This window comes from Bidens hawaiensis, unplaced genomic scaffold (assembly GCF_021521415.1).
Source record: "Bidens hawaiensis isolate Kalapana, Puna unplaced genomic scaffold, B.hawaiensis_p1.1 tig00003356_1, whole genome shotgun sequence".
Lineage (NCBI taxonomy): Eukaryota > Viridiplantae > Streptophyta > Magnoliopsida > Asterales > Asteraceae > Bidens > Bidens hawaiensis.
Genome location: NW_027491185.1, coordinates 2,298,876 through 2,315,535, shown reverse-complemented (window position 1 = coordinate 2,315,535; position 16,660 = coordinate 2,298,876). Strand labels below are relative to the sequence as shown.

At 33.2% G+C, this 16,660-nt stretch overlaps 1 protein-coding gene across 1 annotated transcript; it reads left to right on the top strand.

The window, feature by feature from the left end:
* Positions 1–431: 431 nt before the first annotated feature.
* On the top strand, positions 432–16,457 carry LOC143623282 (protein DETOXIFICATION 24-like). The gene is made up of 9 exons (XM_077094231.1): positions 432–495; positions 12,788–13,037; positions 13,778–14,319; positions 14,493–14,579; positions 14,669–14,725; positions 15,533–15,771; positions 15,873–15,991; positions 16,072–16,158; positions 16,249–16,457. Exons 2-9 carry the CDS (start codon positions 12,792–12,794, stop codon positions 16,306–16,308), a joined length of 1,437 nt encoding a protein of 478 aa, XP_076950346.1. The 5' UTR covers positions 432–495; positions 12,788–12,791; the 3' UTR covers positions 16,309–16,457.
* Positions 16,458–16,660: the final 203 nt, after the last annotated feature.

The following is a 16,660-nucleotide window of genomic DNA, read 5'->3' as shown; positions in this document are numbered from 1 at the left end:
CCGTTCTGATCCGAATCCGATTCTGTTCTGATCTAAAACGTGTTCTGTCGCAACGTTCGTTACGACCCAAACCTGTTCTGACGCAAACCAAAGTAACTCCTATTTTAATTGACATGTTCTAACCGAAACCCACCCTACACTGCCCGTTTGCCTATCCTAAAGAGAAGGGATATGAGATGAAGAATTCCAATTCCATCAACAAGTTTATAACCCAACACATTATATATTTTTCAAAGAATCCATTTCATTTCCATTCAAAATTCACTTTCGTTGTATAGACGTTAGATTGGTATCATCATGACGCTATAAATACTCATTCAAAAATTAACACAATCAAGAGAGAGAGGGGCCCAACAGCGAACAGTAGCAAGGATAGATGGTGTAATCATCACGCTATAAATTGCTGCCTCTTGATCCACCACACCAACTGTCTCCATACCATTTCCTGCTTTACGCTTTGTGGGTTGTTTTTCCAAATAGTAGTTTCCTCACACAGTAAGTCTCTCTTCCTCTCTCTCTCTCTCTCTATATATATATATATATTTTGAGAAATTATAAATAAAATTAGAGCTTGAACCCAAAAACCATGAGTTTTACCGATAAAAAGTTCATTAAAAAGTCTTTTTTACATGTCAAAAACTCAGTTTTACATAATTTTTCTGAGTTTTTCCATACAAACACATTTAAAAGTTGTTTTAATAAACATGGAACATTTTTACTTTCTCGACTTAGAATTGTATTTTTCAATTTTACTTGTATTGTTATTAAAAAAAACACAACATCATGAACAAAAATTCGATTTTTTTGAAATGGGAAATTATAAAGAGTGAATTGGTTTTTAGAAAAATAGACAGGTTGGTGATGGTTATTAGGAGTTCCCCATTTGAAATGACGGATCTCAGATATCATATAGACCTTGTCAGTCTTTTTCTGTTGAGTTGGACAATTAGCAGGTGTCCCACCATTTGGAATGGCGGATTTTGTACGTATTTTTTGTGTTCTGTCATTTGAAATGACTGATTTCAATTTCTTTGACCCGTAAGTTTGACTAGCGGTTCACCAATTCTAAAATAGCTTACCCCTATATGTCAAAATACCTTTTGACAGACATCTGCCATTTGAGTAAGCTACTTTGGGAATGGTGAACCGTCTGTCACTGGCGGATTAGAGAATCTGATATGACGGAACACAAACACTATGTACCAGATCCGCCATTTCAAATAGCTAAACACCTGTTAATTGTCCAACTCACCAAACAATAACTAACAATATTTATATTTTATCTGATATTCGCTATTTCAAATGGCGATTCTCTTAGAAACAATCACCAACGATTCTCTCTTCTAGAAACCATTTCACTCTTACATAATTTCCCATTTCAAAAAAAAAAAAATCACAAAAATTCATATTGCCATGTAGAACAAATAGATTGACCCTTTTAGATATGTGTTTCCACCTTAACAATACAAACCACCGAACAATGATCTTGCAGATACTTCAGTTAAAGAACCACATAACTTAGAAACAACAATCCCAATTAACCTATATGAAAGCTTTGAATTTTAATTCCCACAATTTGCAAGTTACAACTCAAACAAAATGCATATTAACTTTGGAGTGCATACAGAAAGAAATCAAAAAATTGGAAACATGCAACTTCAACTTTTAGCTCAAACAAATGCATTTGACTTTTCGTTGCTACAGCTACAAACATTCTATGATCATTTTCAGTTTCATTTGTAAACATGCAACTCTAATATCACTAACGGGCAAGCAACATATCATTAAATTGCAAAATTTCCAATAACATTCAAGTATCTGAAATCACAAAAAGTAATCCACATTTCCAATTCTTTACTCTTTAACTTTATTTAAAACAAAATTCAAGTTAAGCACATCAAACAATTTGCATGGGAGGATGTGCATCTGCGATTCAATTGTGAATCAACTGATGATCAGCTGCGATTGGAAATTGATTTTTCTATTTTACTGACACTTAATGAACCCACGGCTCAATCTTTAAAAAAAGGTTCAATCTGAAACGGTAAACCTCCGTTTATAAATAAAGAAATCAATCTGCATACCAAAAAAAATTCAACAAAACAACAATTGATGCTACCGACATCTACAATGAAAGAAAGAAAACAACATAAAAAAATCAGAGTTCTAATTGAAGTTGAAGCATCCAGTGGCACGCAGGCAAAGCCGCTGTGGCATAATTCGCACCGCCACTCGGAAGAGAAGAGATTAGAGATGATATCGCCTGTAAATCGATGCGTGCTCAAAGCCAAACAAAGTACAAACACGCACAAAGAAAGCCATGAAAAGATAAACGAAATAACAAATATATACCCTGTTACTGTAGCAAACCGTTCTTTTTTTATATATATATAGTAATACAGTATAATATAATATATTTTTAAATTTGTGACGTTGGTAATTGGTATGTACCTTGGTTGGTGAAGTGTATAATTGATTTAAGCATAGTGTGCACGTTTCTTCGTTATCTTGTTATTTGTATTTTTGTTCGGTTGGTGAAGTTGAAGATGTAGTGGAAGTGGGTTGAAGTGTGAACTTTATACATATGGGGCCTATCATAGTATCATGGTCATGTTGCGTTTTAACAAGTCTATTAAAAATAAGGAGGAAAACAAAATTTGTCTTGTATTGACGCAACTTTATACGATAACAATCAAGTTTCAATAACGCCTTAGGTCACTAAATCTTTTATTTGATTCAATAAGGTCACTTAATTTATAAGATTTTTTTTAAACGCTAACGAATTCTCTAAATAAATTACTGGTTAAATTTACCAAATCAAGATACACTCATCTTTTAATCATGGAAAAACCCTCAGCAAAGGCCAACGCCCGTGAACACTCGTCTAAAGGCACGATAGTGCGGATAGATAAAACTCGTTCAGTTCAAATATCCACTTAGTGAAAACCACTTATTCGCCTAGTCTTCCATCATCACCATGGTGTCTCTAAAACTAAATGCTGAGGATATGAATCGAACCTGAGTGAAATGGAATACCAAATTTCTCCCTTACCACTCCATCACCAGCTAATTGACTTATAATCTTAATGTAGTGATTTTTCTATATATTTGAAATGTTACCATACACCATCCATTATTTTATAATATTTTTTTGAGAAAATTACTGTTTATGTCCCTGTGGTTTTAGAGAGCAAGCACAATGAGTCCCCAAAAGAAAATTTGAACTGGTTGAGTCCCTGTGGTTCCAAAAATAAACTATTTGAATCCATGCTATTACTTAACTGTGTTAGCTTCAAGGGTAGATTTGACATTTCACTTATATATATATATATATATATATATATATATATATATATTGTCACTCTGAGTACTTGAACTTTCATAATTGGTCACTATGAGTCTCTTTCACCTTTTAACAAAAATATATAAACTTGACCAATTTTTTTAACAAAAATAAACAAACCGAACCATCTTTTCAACAAAAATTAACGAACCGAACTACTTTTTAATAAAAATAAACAGACCAAACTAACTTTTTAAGCAAACTAAACGAATCAAATCATTTTTTTAACAAGTAGTTCATTTCGTTTAACAAAAATAAACGAATCAAACTTCTTTTTTAACAAAAATAAGCGACCCAAAATTGTTTTTATTTTAACAAAAATAAACGAATCAGACTATCTTTCTAACAAAATTAAACGAACTAAACTTGTTTTTTTAACAAAATGAACAAACCAAACTTATCTTTTAACAAAAATAAACGAATCGAACAACTTTTTTTTGTACTAAACTAAACAAATTGAGCCACTTTTTTAACAAGCGCTTTAGTTCATTTGATTTAACAAAAATAAACGAATTCAACTACATTTTAACTAAACAAAAAAATGAATCAAACTTATTTTTGAACAAAAATAAACTAACCGAACTACTTTTTTAACAAAAATAAACTAACTGATTTTTTAACAAGAAGAATCATCGAAATACTTTTTTTTAATACAAATAAACAAAACGAACTTCTTTTTTTACTAAACTAAACGAACTGAATAATTCTCTTAAACAAAAAACAAACATAGAATTACTTTAAAAAAGCGAACCAAACTTATTTTTAATAAAAATAAAAAAACATATCGAATTACTTTTTTTTACCAAAAATAAATGAACCAATTTTTTTTAAACAAAAATAAGCTAACCGAACTTATCGTCGTAGCTTGTTCTAAGGTGGAGTGGGAGAGCGATTTGAATGCTTATTTTAGAAGTAGTTACGTTTATTTAGTTTAGTAAAAATTAGTAAAAAAATTGTTCGTTTATTTTCGCTAAAAAGGTACTTCGATCGTTTATTTTTGTTAAAAAAGTAGTCTGGTTCGTTTATTTTTATTAATATGTAGTTCGGTTCGTATTTCTGTTAAAAAATAGTTAGGTTCGTATTTCTGTTAAAAAAAGTCGGGTTTGTCTAATTTTGTTAAAAAAAAATAGTTTAGTTCGTTTTTTCTTAAGTTTTTTTTTTCTATTTTTGTTAAAAAAAATTGATTCAATAATTTTTTGTTGATTATGGCTTGGTTAGTTGATTATGGCTTGATTGATTATAGTTTGGAGGTTAATTATGTAATTTGAAGGTAATTTTTAAAGAGGGACTAAAACTGAGCAATTACTTAACCACAAGGACTCATACGGATCATAAAAAAGGGTAAACTAGTAATTTCGGATATGGCAGGGAATCGTCGTAGCTTGTTCTAAGGTGGAGTGGGAGAGCGATTTGAATGCTTATTTTAGAAGTAGTTACGTTTATTTAGTTTAGTAAAAATTAGTAAAAAAATTGTTCGTTTATTTTCGCTAAAAAGGTACTTCGATCGTTTATTTTTGTTAAAAAAGTAGTCTGGTTCGTTTATTTTTATTAATATGTATTTCGGTTCGTATTTCTGTTAAAAAATAGTTAGGTTCGTATTTCTGTTAAAAAAAGTCGGGTTTGTCTATTTTTGTTAAAAAAAAATAGTTTAGTTCGTTTTTTCTTAAGTTTTTTTTTTCTATTTTTGTTAAAAAAAATTGATTCAATAATTTTTTGTTGATTATGGCTTGGTTAGTTGGTTATGGCTTGATTGATTATAGTTTGGAGGTTAATTATGTAATTTGAAGGTAATTTTTAAAGAGGGACTAAAACTGAGCAATTACTTAACCACAATGACTCATACGGATCATAAAAAAGGGTAAACTAGTAATTTCGTATATGGCAGGGAATCGTCGTAGCTTGTTCTAAGGTGGAGTGGGAGAGCGATTTGAATGCTTATTTTAGAAGTAGTTACGTTTATTTAGTTTAGTAAAAATTAGTAAAAAAATTGTTCGTTTATTTTCGCTAAAAAGGTACTTCGATCGTTTATTTTTGTTAAAAAAGTAGTCTGGTTCGTTTATTTTTATTAATATGTAGTTCGGTTCGTATTTCTGTTAAAAATAGTTAGGTTCGTATTTCTGTTACAAAAAGTCGGGTTTGTCTATTTTTGTTAAAAAAAAAATAGTTTAGTTCGTTTTTTCTTAAGTTTTTTTTTTCTATTTTTGTTAAAAAAAATTGATTCAATAATTTTTGGTTGATTATGGCTTGGTTAGTTGATTATGGCTTGATTGATTATAGTTTGGAGGTTAATTATGTAATTTGAAGGTAATTTTTAAAGATGGACTAAAACTGAGCAATTACGTAAACACAAGAACTCATACGGATCATAAAAAAGGGTAAACTAGTAATTTCGGATCTGGCAGGGATTCAAATGGTTAATTTTTGAAACCATAGGGACTGAGCCAGTTTTAAATTTCTTTTAAGGACTCATTGTGCATCCGCCTTGAAACCACAGGGACGCAAACAGTCATTTTCTCTATTTTTTTAAAGCGGTCGTGAGTAAAAGAAAAAAAGATAAAAAAATATAGTAATTTCTAGTGTAATTTTAGATTTTGAGATAGAGAAATGAATGATAATGTTCTTAGATAACGATGTGTTTTACATATGAACAAATTATTTTTACATGTAAAAAACCTATTTTGCAAATATTATTATTATTTTTTTAGCTTCTACATAGAAGAAGTTTTAATGTTCATGTTTATGCTGCCAACATTTTGAGATCATTATTGTTGAGTAGTCAAAGTCGATTTAAGAGACGGTTCCATGGTGTATGCTTTTTGCTAATGACATCGTGTTAGTCGCGGAGACTAAGTAGAGCCTCAATGTGAGGTTAGAATAATAGTGTGCAACGTTAGAGGCAAAGGATTAAGGATTAGTTACTCCAAGACCGAGTACATCCATTGTGATTTCAGTGGTGCAGGAGACAACGGGGACTCTCAAGTCACCATCGAGGGTCAAATGGTCCCACAAGCAACTATGTTCGTGATGTAGTCCAACACAGTCAGGTTGGCTGGTGTAGCTGAAGAGTAACCATCGGGATTTTGTGCGATAGGAGGATCCCAACTGAATTAAAAGGGAAATTCTGTAGGGTTGTAGTGAAACTGGCTATATTATATGGAACATACTGTTGGGCCATCAAGAAAGTACATGCACGCAAGATGGATGCATTAGAGATGAGGATGTTGAAGTGGATGTGCGGACACATAAGTGTGGACTGAATAAGAAATGAGGTTTCTAGGGAAATATATGAGTGACTAGTATCTCAAAAAACCATAAAGGAAAGTAGGTTGAGATGGTTTGGCCATGTAAAGAGGAAGCAGGTAACGGCGCCGGTTAGAGTAGTGGAAACCCTCAATGCAGAGGGGATGTAAGGCCCCGTTACCGGTAGCCCTACTTTCGTGTTGGGTTTACTCATAAACGCATTTCTAATATCAGAGTTAATTAAAAACATTCGCGGAATATAAAAACTTTAATAAAACATTTCATAACAATTCAAAACTTGTCTTAAACAACCAACTTGTCTTTCGAAAACTAAGTAATTAAAACGTAACACGCCTTGAGCCTTCCGATGCCAGTCTCTTATTCAATGCCACGTGTCCTCTCAAGCGAGCTGCCTCATCCTACTCACCTGCCTGCATACTAAAAGTCAGCTACGTTGAGTGAGTTCTAGTTAATCATACATTTAACAATAAACACAAACTTATATTCTTTCCATCATACTTTCATACTTTCTTTTGTACTAACTTGCTTTCATATCTTACGTTATAAAGAGCATTACGCCCTACATTCCTCGAGTATTATTAGGGCTCGGTACCCTCCTTCCTCGAGTATTATTAGGGCTCGGTACACTCCTTCCTCGAGTATTATTAGGGCTCGGTACCCTCTTTCCTCGAATATTAGTAGGGTTCGGTTCCCTAGTTCTAGAATATTAGTAGGGTTCAATTCCCTCTTCGTTACCATACAACCATACATCATACCTCAATTATTATTAGGGCTCGGTACCCTTTTCCTAACCATACAACCATACAACCATCATTTCCTTCTTTTATTAACTTTATCACGTTCATACACATAAGCATACATATCATACTTACCTTATACATAGCGTTCCAACCTGACAGTACGTGCAATATCCGAAGATCGTTCACGTACCATCAAGCAATCATTCATACATTTCACATTATTCACATAAGGCATCCACTTATCTCTTAGGATAAGCGTATTAACAAACATATTGAGTATGTACACAGCCCCGAAAACATAACACATAAATGGGGCTAGAAACTCACCTGAATCCTGTTACGTTCTCCGTTAATCGTCATTCCCTTCTTGAGCTGTGCACGGCTAACTGTATAATATTTACATGTATCAATTAACTACTACTACTCATGTTGTATTTCTATCTTTATATAACCCACAACGAACGGGGGTCCGGGGGCAGCGCCTCTGGCAGCGGGGTCTAGGGGCGGCAGCCCCTAGCAGGGTCCAAGGGGCAGAGCCCCTGGCTGGGGTCGAACTTATTTTCTAATTTGCTAACTCCATTAACTGTCTTAACAAATTTTCCATTAGGTTTTTAATTTATTTTCTAATTTGTTAACTCCAGCGAACTTATCATTAAGCGAACTTAACAATAAGCGAACTTAACATAAGAGAAATTAGTGTTCGGCGAAGTTAATCCTAGGTGAACATATGCCAGGCGAAGTTGAGCATTAGCGAACTTGGCCTTAGGCGAAGTTATTATGGGCGAACTTATCACCAGGCGAAGTTACAGTTTGGCGAAGTTAGCCTTAGGCGAAGTTATCATGGGCGAACTTATCACCAGGCGAAGTTACAGTTTGGCGAACTTAGCCTTAGGCGAACTTATCATCCAGTGAACTTAGCTTTGCAGGCGAAGTTGCCTACCATGAACCTGCTTACAGCGAAGTTATCCGGTGACGGCCACTGGTTTGGTTTTAACTCCGCTAATCGGCTATATTTCAACGTATAAACCTTTTAACCGTCCTCGTAAACATTCCCATAGCCAACCTCGGACAAGACTTGACTCGGATAAGTGTAAAGTTTGGACCTTTAAGCTAGAACGTTTAACACTAGATCTTAGGGTTCCATTTTAACGAGCCGTTTATGTTCTTGGGTTCGTTCGGTTCGTTTTAACATCAAGTTTATAACTTTACATTTTGTTTACACTCGATCTATCTCCGTTCTAAGTTTCGAGGCTAACCGATCCAAAAAAACATAAACTTTAAGGTAAAGGCTTACCTTTATGCGATCGATGCGGTAGCGGTTGGCTTGGTATATTGTATCTAGTTCGTATAGCGAAGATCCAATAGTGGTTGGCTTGATCTTCGGACTCGAATCCGCTCTCTCTCTCTCTCGGCCGTAGGAGGTGGTGTGTGTGTTTGGAGTGTTTAGAGAATAAGATGGAAATAATGAGGGTTTAGGGTTTAAAGGTGTTTTAAGGAGGTATTTATACTCCTCAAGGCCCATGGACCTAAGGCCCATTACCCCTAATCCATCTTAATTAAATCCAAGTCCATGATCATTTATTGCTTAATATTAACTAATATCATTAAACGCTCAATCATTTAACGAAGTCTTTCTTTATTAAATATTATAAAATTTAGGATGTTACAGGGGATGAGAAGTCAGGTAGACCTAAATTGATTTGGGAGGAGCGGATAAGGAAAAATTTGTTGGAGTTGCACCTCTTTAAGAATATGATCCATGATAGAAGTTCATTGAGACATATGATTAAGGTTTAGGAATTTTAAGAGTTGACACTTGTGGAATACCTTTATCTCATGGGATTAGATTCTCCTATATTTTAGTTGGATTTAACATATGATTATTTGCATGTTTTATGGTTATTTGTGTTCTATGATGTCATAGGGGTTTATTTTTACTATGTCACTTGAACTACCCATAATAATGAACTTGCAAAATAGATCTTTTGTTTGTATGTTTACTTTGGAGCCGGGGCTCTATGTGGAAACAATCTCTCTATTCTCATGATATAGGTAAGGTTTACCTACATCACATCTCCTATTCCCTATCAATATCTTTTGCTATTTGTGAGATTTACTAGTTATGATTGATTGATTTTGTCAACCTCTTTAACTTGATCAAGTAGCAAATAAATAAAGTAAAATCCTATTATTCCCAATTAAAATAAAGACCGAGCTAAATAAGAAGTTGCATACATGATATAGCTACATTTGTGCGACCTGAGATGATAGTTTAAAAATTATACATCATTGTTCATTAATTGTGTGTACCAAAACAATGAAACAGAAATATAATAGACATGTATAAGCTATGAGAGTTATGAATGTGATTAAGTTGATAACTACTTCATAAAACTTTATAAAATCAAAACATAAAATATTTTAAATAAGCTAAAGAACAAATTAAATTAAACATAAAACTAATTTCTCGAACAAAATTATTAATATATATAATTAACGTTTTTTTTATTTTTATAAATGAATTACATATATTGCAAATTCCGACTCCCCACATCTTATCCTCAATTTCTTTCTCGATGCACAAAAAAATCGGTGAGACTCGAATTGAAGATTTAATGACCTGATTTGGGGAAAAGTTGCATGTGTGTCCTAATTGGAATAGTTTTGAAATTTGATTACTATTGTATGACATTCTCCCTATATTTAAGCAATTGTGAAAGTTTGAAACTTCCAACTTTGGCCCAACAAAATGCAAGTTGAAAAGTTTTGATGGTCAAAAGTTGGAAAATTTCCAACTTCCCTACTTGCTTTTTAATATTAACTAGCAATACAACTCGTGTTTCGCGAAGAGGACTTAAAGAGATGCTGGTATGATGTACTTATTTGTATATCGGTGGGTTTATATAGACTATGTATGTTTAACCTAGTTGACATAAATGACCGTAATCGCCGATGGCGGTAGGGGATGCGGTTGTCACGCCCCTAATGTCTACTTCTTCACCGTCTTTGCACTACCGTGTGAAACCATCGTAATTGAACCAAGTCGATGTCTTTGCGTTATCTATTATAAAAGTCAAAAAACTTTATAATAACTTTTTCAATTACTTTTTAAAAAGTATGAAATAAATATTTTAACAACTAACATGTAATAGAAAATTATTATTTGTATGAATATTAGACAACTGTGAGACAACTACCATTTATAAATATATATATATTAAATTAATTAGGTAATTAACTCTGGTCACAAAATTTATTTATTTATTTGCTCCTATAAACTTTAGCAAACTTTCATGTATTTACATTTTTGGCATAAGACTTTTAGCACTTTTAGTTTGGCCATAAAACTTTTTTTTATAATACTGTAACTAACCGAATCAATACCGACCAAGTTAGCACCCAACCCTGCCGCAACACGCCAGTTTAAAGCATTTATAAGGAGAGGGATTGAATCCTTTCAGGCTTCGACGTTAGCGTTAGACTTCCTTTGCGAGTTAAGTTCAAACCATTGCAACACACGAGTTCTCTAACTTGTTAAACTTAAGAAACAGAAGTTAAAAGAAAAATATGTATCTAATCCAAGTATTTTAACATATACCTAATGTGTGAAGAAGATTCAACTAGCATGGTATAGCTTTGGGCCTTTTACACGTGGACTAGATTTGAGGGGCCTTTTTAGTCATTAGTTATACAAATAAACTTTGCTCGAACTCATCACTATAGGTGTACAAAAAAAAACTTGAAACCGGAGCCTGACCCAAAAAATAAACCCGAAACTTGGTTTTTTTATACCTAGTTTTTTACCATTCGAATCCCCGTAGGGTACGGATAGAAAATGCATTTAAGTACCAAAAATCGCACCTAGAACCTGACCCAACTTGTACCTGTTAATACCCGAAAACTGGAACCGGTTTCATACCCGAAACCGGTTTTTCCAATACTTGAAATAGAGTTTTTTCAAATACATGATCTATACACGAAATTACCAGAAAAATAAATGAAAAATACCCAAAAAAATACCAAAAATATGCAAATCCTTAAAAACCACTCAATACCTTTAAAAAAAATAATCCGAAAATAGGTTTTTTTTTTCCCAAAGCTCTAGGGTATTCAAATACCCGGTTTTAAAATACCCGATTCTATACCCGACTCGAACCTGATGCATAGGATATGATTTTTAGATACAATACCCTGACCCGGCCTTGATCCGGGAATTACGAATACCCAGTTTCCCAATACCTGGTCATACCCGAGCCGGGTTCCATACCCGGAACAGGGTATCTGAAAAAACCGGATTTGTTCACCTCTACTCATCACCTATTCATTGCTAAGAAAGCGGGAGACCATCTGCCCTACAATGACGTTGTCATGTTTTAGTTCGTATTAATCAGATTAAAATTTGGACCGCTGTTGATAATGGGCCATAGATGGCGACTGAGGCTTTCATGTCCTCCGGGCGGCCCTACAATCATCGTTGCTTAACGAGTTAAAACGAAGCTACGCTAGCTTTAGTTAGGGCTTTTAAACAAGATAGATTAACTTTTTTATATATTTTTAACGAGTTGAAATGAGTTTGACTCGTAAAAGGTGACTTTTATAATTTATATTTATTGTTTAAGTAAAAAATTAAAACAAAATTTATATTAGGGTGCTCTCGCCATCACCACTTTGGTGGAGTGGTCATGCGGGTCTTGCTTAAAGGTTTCCTCCATGAAGAGATCATGAGTTTGAGTCCAGAAAAGGGGAAATTTGCCAGCTCCCCTTACAAGATTAGAAGTGTTGGTTGTATAAAAAAAATATTAGACCGCTTTCAAGTGAACTTGTGAATCATTGGATTATTATAAATGGAAATTACTTGTAAGTTGCACTTATAAATAATAAAGTATGACTTAAGGGGTGTTTGGATGAGCTTTTAAAATTGTTTTTTTGCTGATTTGATTTTAGAAAAACAAAAGCAACATTTAAAAAAGCTTCAATTTGAAACTTTTTTAGGAGCTTTGCCAAACACATTTTGCTTTTCAACAAGCAAGCAAACAAACAAATAAGCAAGTTTTAGAAACTCACCCAACGACCTACTTAAATGAGACAAACAAGCGAGCTTGCTTGGATCGAGCTTAGCTCATTCACAAATTGAGTCATGAACTTTTTAAACAACCCTAAAGTGGTCTTTTTAACTTATACGAAGTATCAAGGATTATGAACACCAACCAGTTGTTCTCTGGACCATTATTATTTAAATCAATTCGATTATCGGGCCATTGTATGTACACTTTAAATCAAAATTTGTGTTTTATGTTGTTATTATGATTACATTGACCCAACACATAACCAATTTGTCAAAGCTTGAGAACCCAAATACGAAAAATTGACCGATAACCCAACATCAACCTCCTTGTACTGAACTTCAATATGACCAATATGTTTATAAATTGTTTGCTTTTAGATCAATGGATGATGAGATCGAGACAAAGCTTCTTCGACATGAAAATGAAGACGAAGGGAACCTAAAACAACGGATTTGGGCCGAAGCAAAGAAAATATGGATGGTTGCATTGCCCGGTATCATATCAAGGGTTTGCGCATTTGGAACTATTGTTGTAACCCAATCCTTTATTGGACATATTAGTGACATAGATCTTGCTGGCTACGCCCTTATTCAAACACTTAGTGTCCGATTTGTCAATGGAATTCTTGTAAGTTAATCAATGTGTGTATATATATTTGGTTACTTTATAATAATTTTATATACACTAATAGTATTTGTAATATATATATATATATATATATATAGGGTTAGTTTCATTACAGAACTCCAAAAAACTTAAGAACTTTGAGAACTCATAACAACCAACTAATTTTTTGAAATTTTTTATATATTACTATTGTTAGAGAGTAGTTTATCGTATTTCTAAAATAAAATTTACATTACATATGTAAATCACAAGTTTACATATATGTAAAATTTATGTAATAACAAACTTACATATGTGTAAACAAAAATTTAAATATGTGTAAAAAACTAATATTCATAATTGTAATCGTCAAGATAGATATAAAAAATGATAAATCTACACTCAAATAACATGAATATACAAAAAGTTTTATAAAAAACGTTAGTTATCAATAGTTCCTTCAAGTTCTTAAATTATTTTAGAGTTCTGTAATGATATTCATCATATATGTGTGTGTGTGTGTGTGTGTGTGTGTAATATGCTAAATAAGAATGATATAAATAACATGCTTGTTTATGCTCGCGAGCCATTTAAGATTGGCTTGATTTGAGCTTTTAGTGAGCCAATCTCGAATCTCGGCTCACGAGCGGCTTATCTTGTTTACAACCCTAATCAAGATCGATATAGACTTTTCAATTACAATTTTATCCTTAAGAAATTAAGAAGTGACCATTTACCTTATTGTTCGAATGTATCAACAGTTGGGAATGTCGAGTGCAACCGAAACCCTTTGTGGACAAGCATTTGGGGCCGGACAACACCACATGATGGGTATTTACTTGCAAAGATCGTGGATCATTGACTTTATTACTTTGACAGTTTTGCTTCCGGTCTTCATCTTTGGTACCCAAATCTATAAACTCGTTGGTGAGGAAGAATCGATAGCAAACAGTGGCGGATACATATCACTATGGTTCATTCCATTTGTCTATAACTTTGTTTTTAGCTTGACTATACAGATGTATCTCCAAGCACAGTTAAAGAACATGATAATTGCATGGCTTTTGGCTTTTCAATTCGCCATCCATATACCTTTGTCACTGCTATTCGTGTATAAGCTAAACATGGGGGTCTCAGGGGCCATGATTGCACTCTCGATGTCTTCGTGGTTTCTTGTGATTGGAGAACTCATTTACATTTTTGGAGGATGGTGTCCGCATTCATGGAAAGGATTTACGGTTGCTGCTTTTAAGGATCTTGTTCCTGTTGTAAAGCTCTCACTATCATCTGGTGTGATGGTCTGGTAAGTATCTAGGTTAAACTGGATGTTTTTAGATTTAGAAATGCTATGAAATGATTCACATAAACACTTCAAATCTTTTCTGACTATATATTGTGATTATTCAACTACTTTGAATGTGGTTATGTTTATTTTTTTGACTCATGTACAAAATATTCATTGTTATTAATGTGTAGCTTGGAGTTATGGTACTATGCTATTCTAGTCTTACTTGCTGGATACATGGTAGATGCCGAGGTTGCAATATCGGCCTTCTCCATTTGGTATCAACTCGTGTTACTATTTATCCCATTTTGATTAGATTTATTACTAGGAGATAAAAACTTGTTTATAAGTTAAACCCTTTTGGCAGCTTGAACGTAAGCGCATGGGAGTTTATGATAAGCATGGGTTTCTTGGGTGCCGCATGGTAAGTCATCGCTGGTTACTTGAAAAGTTTATAATTGTTACATTTCGGTAAGCTTTGCCAAAATTATGTTGTTTAATCCCTAACAAATAACAACAATGCCAGAACTAACAATGTGTAACTAATAGTTGCTATGACACTTATCTAAATTTAAAGTGTTTAAATGGGTATTGAATAATATGAAAAGTACTGCAAGCTTTATTAGTAACATTTTTCTATCTATTGGATATCTGAAAATCGATCTTTCTATAAAGTTAACCAACTACCATAATGACAAACATTAGCGACTATCATAACATTCAAATTACAAACTTAAAAATAAATGGTAGATGAACAAATAATAATATAATAAACTCGGCTAATAGGTAGAAAGTTGATAAACACAATGTTTAAAACCTCATAAATTGTTTTATTAATTAATTATATACCTTTAATTGATATTTTAGAATGTGTAAAGAACTCCATAACAGAAAGAAAAAAAAAATAAAAAACAAACTGTTGGAGGACTTAACAAACTAATACAACCTGAACCGAACCTTTTTGACTCAATACTTTAACCCATTCATCGTACTCAATACTTTAACCCAATACTTTAACCCATTATTATTCAAAATGGGGTTGTGTTTGTTTACCTGCCATTCTATTATAATCGTTTATACCAACCTTTTACCAACATTCTATTATGTGTAGATAAATTAACGCGGTCGATTAAATTGATCGATTACTTGTTTTATTCCTTCCAAGTATCTTTTTCTTATTCATGCATATGTGACTGATATGACTATGGTTGTAACTTGAACATATATAAAGTGTTCGAGTGGCGAATGAATTAGGGAGAGGGAATGCAAAAGCAGTAAGATTTTCTATACAAGTCTTGTTGGGTACTTCCATTGCAATCGGGTTGTCCTTCTTTGTTCTTTGTTTGGCGTTTGGTAAAAAACTCGCATACGTGTTCACGGATGATGATAGAGTTGCAGATACAGTATCAGATCTTTCTTTGCTTCTTTCCTTTTCTGTTTTGTTGAACAGCATTTACCCCGTACTCTCCGGTAAAATCTACCTTTAATTATTTCATGAAACCTCTACGTTTGGAAATTTTTACAAAGTTAATTAGTTGTAATTTGTAATAGAGATATAATTTTGTCATTAGGAGTGGCGGTTGGAGCGGGTTTGCAATCAACTGTAGCGGTTGTTAACCTTCTTTGCTTTTACTTGATTGGTGTTCCATTGGGAGCTTTTCTCGGATATTTAACGAGTCTTCAAGTTAAGGTACATTAAAATAATGTCTAGCAAATAAAAACTTGTTATATGGTTGATTTTTAGGATATCTGGTTTGTACTGTGTGGCAGGGCATATGGTTTGGAATGATGGGTGGTGTTCTAACACAAACAATTACACTTGTGTATATGACTTGGAGAACTGACTGGGACGATCAGGTACACTAAAAAAAATTTGGATGTCACATCTTGCATTAGATTTTTTTTTATTATTTCATATGAGCATAGATTATTCTTTGCATCGTGTAGGTCAGGAAGGCTTCACAACGACTTGCGCGATTTTACTTGAAGTCAGATGAAAATCCCTAGCAAATTTCTAACGAGTTATAACAAGCATGCTCAGTTGTTGGGTGTTCGTGTATATTGATTTTATTTATTTGCATTTTTCAGAATTTCAAACCAAATGAATGAATTTATGGACTTTTTAGTGTAAAAAGTTCATTAATTCTTGCTTATGTTGAATAAATTAAAGGGTGAGATAGTTACAATATTTAAAATTTAATAATCAAGCAATTGAAATAAGAGGAAACCGCAATTTTGATTGAACCGAAAAACATTGATGCTATAAGAAGAACATACAATCCTAAAAAACAAAGAATACGAAAAGGGAAAACTTTATTAAATAGTAACAAACTTTCACTAGTGTACAAGTTAAGTCACC

Bases quoted from the DNA above. Each gene is read 5' to 3' on its own strand.
- LOC143623282 (XM_077094231.1), top strand. From the start codon at position 12,792: ATGGATGATGAGATCGAGACAAAGCTTCTTCGACATGAAAATGAAGAC. The intron at 14,726-15,532 runs GTAAGTCATCGC...ACATATATAAAG, and splicing joins GGTTTCTTGGGTGCCGCATG to TGTTCGAGTGGCGAATGAAT. The intron at 16,159-16,248 runs GTACACTAAAAA...TGCATCGTGTAG, and splicing joins GAACTGACTGGGACGATCAG to GTCAGGAAGGCTTCACAACG.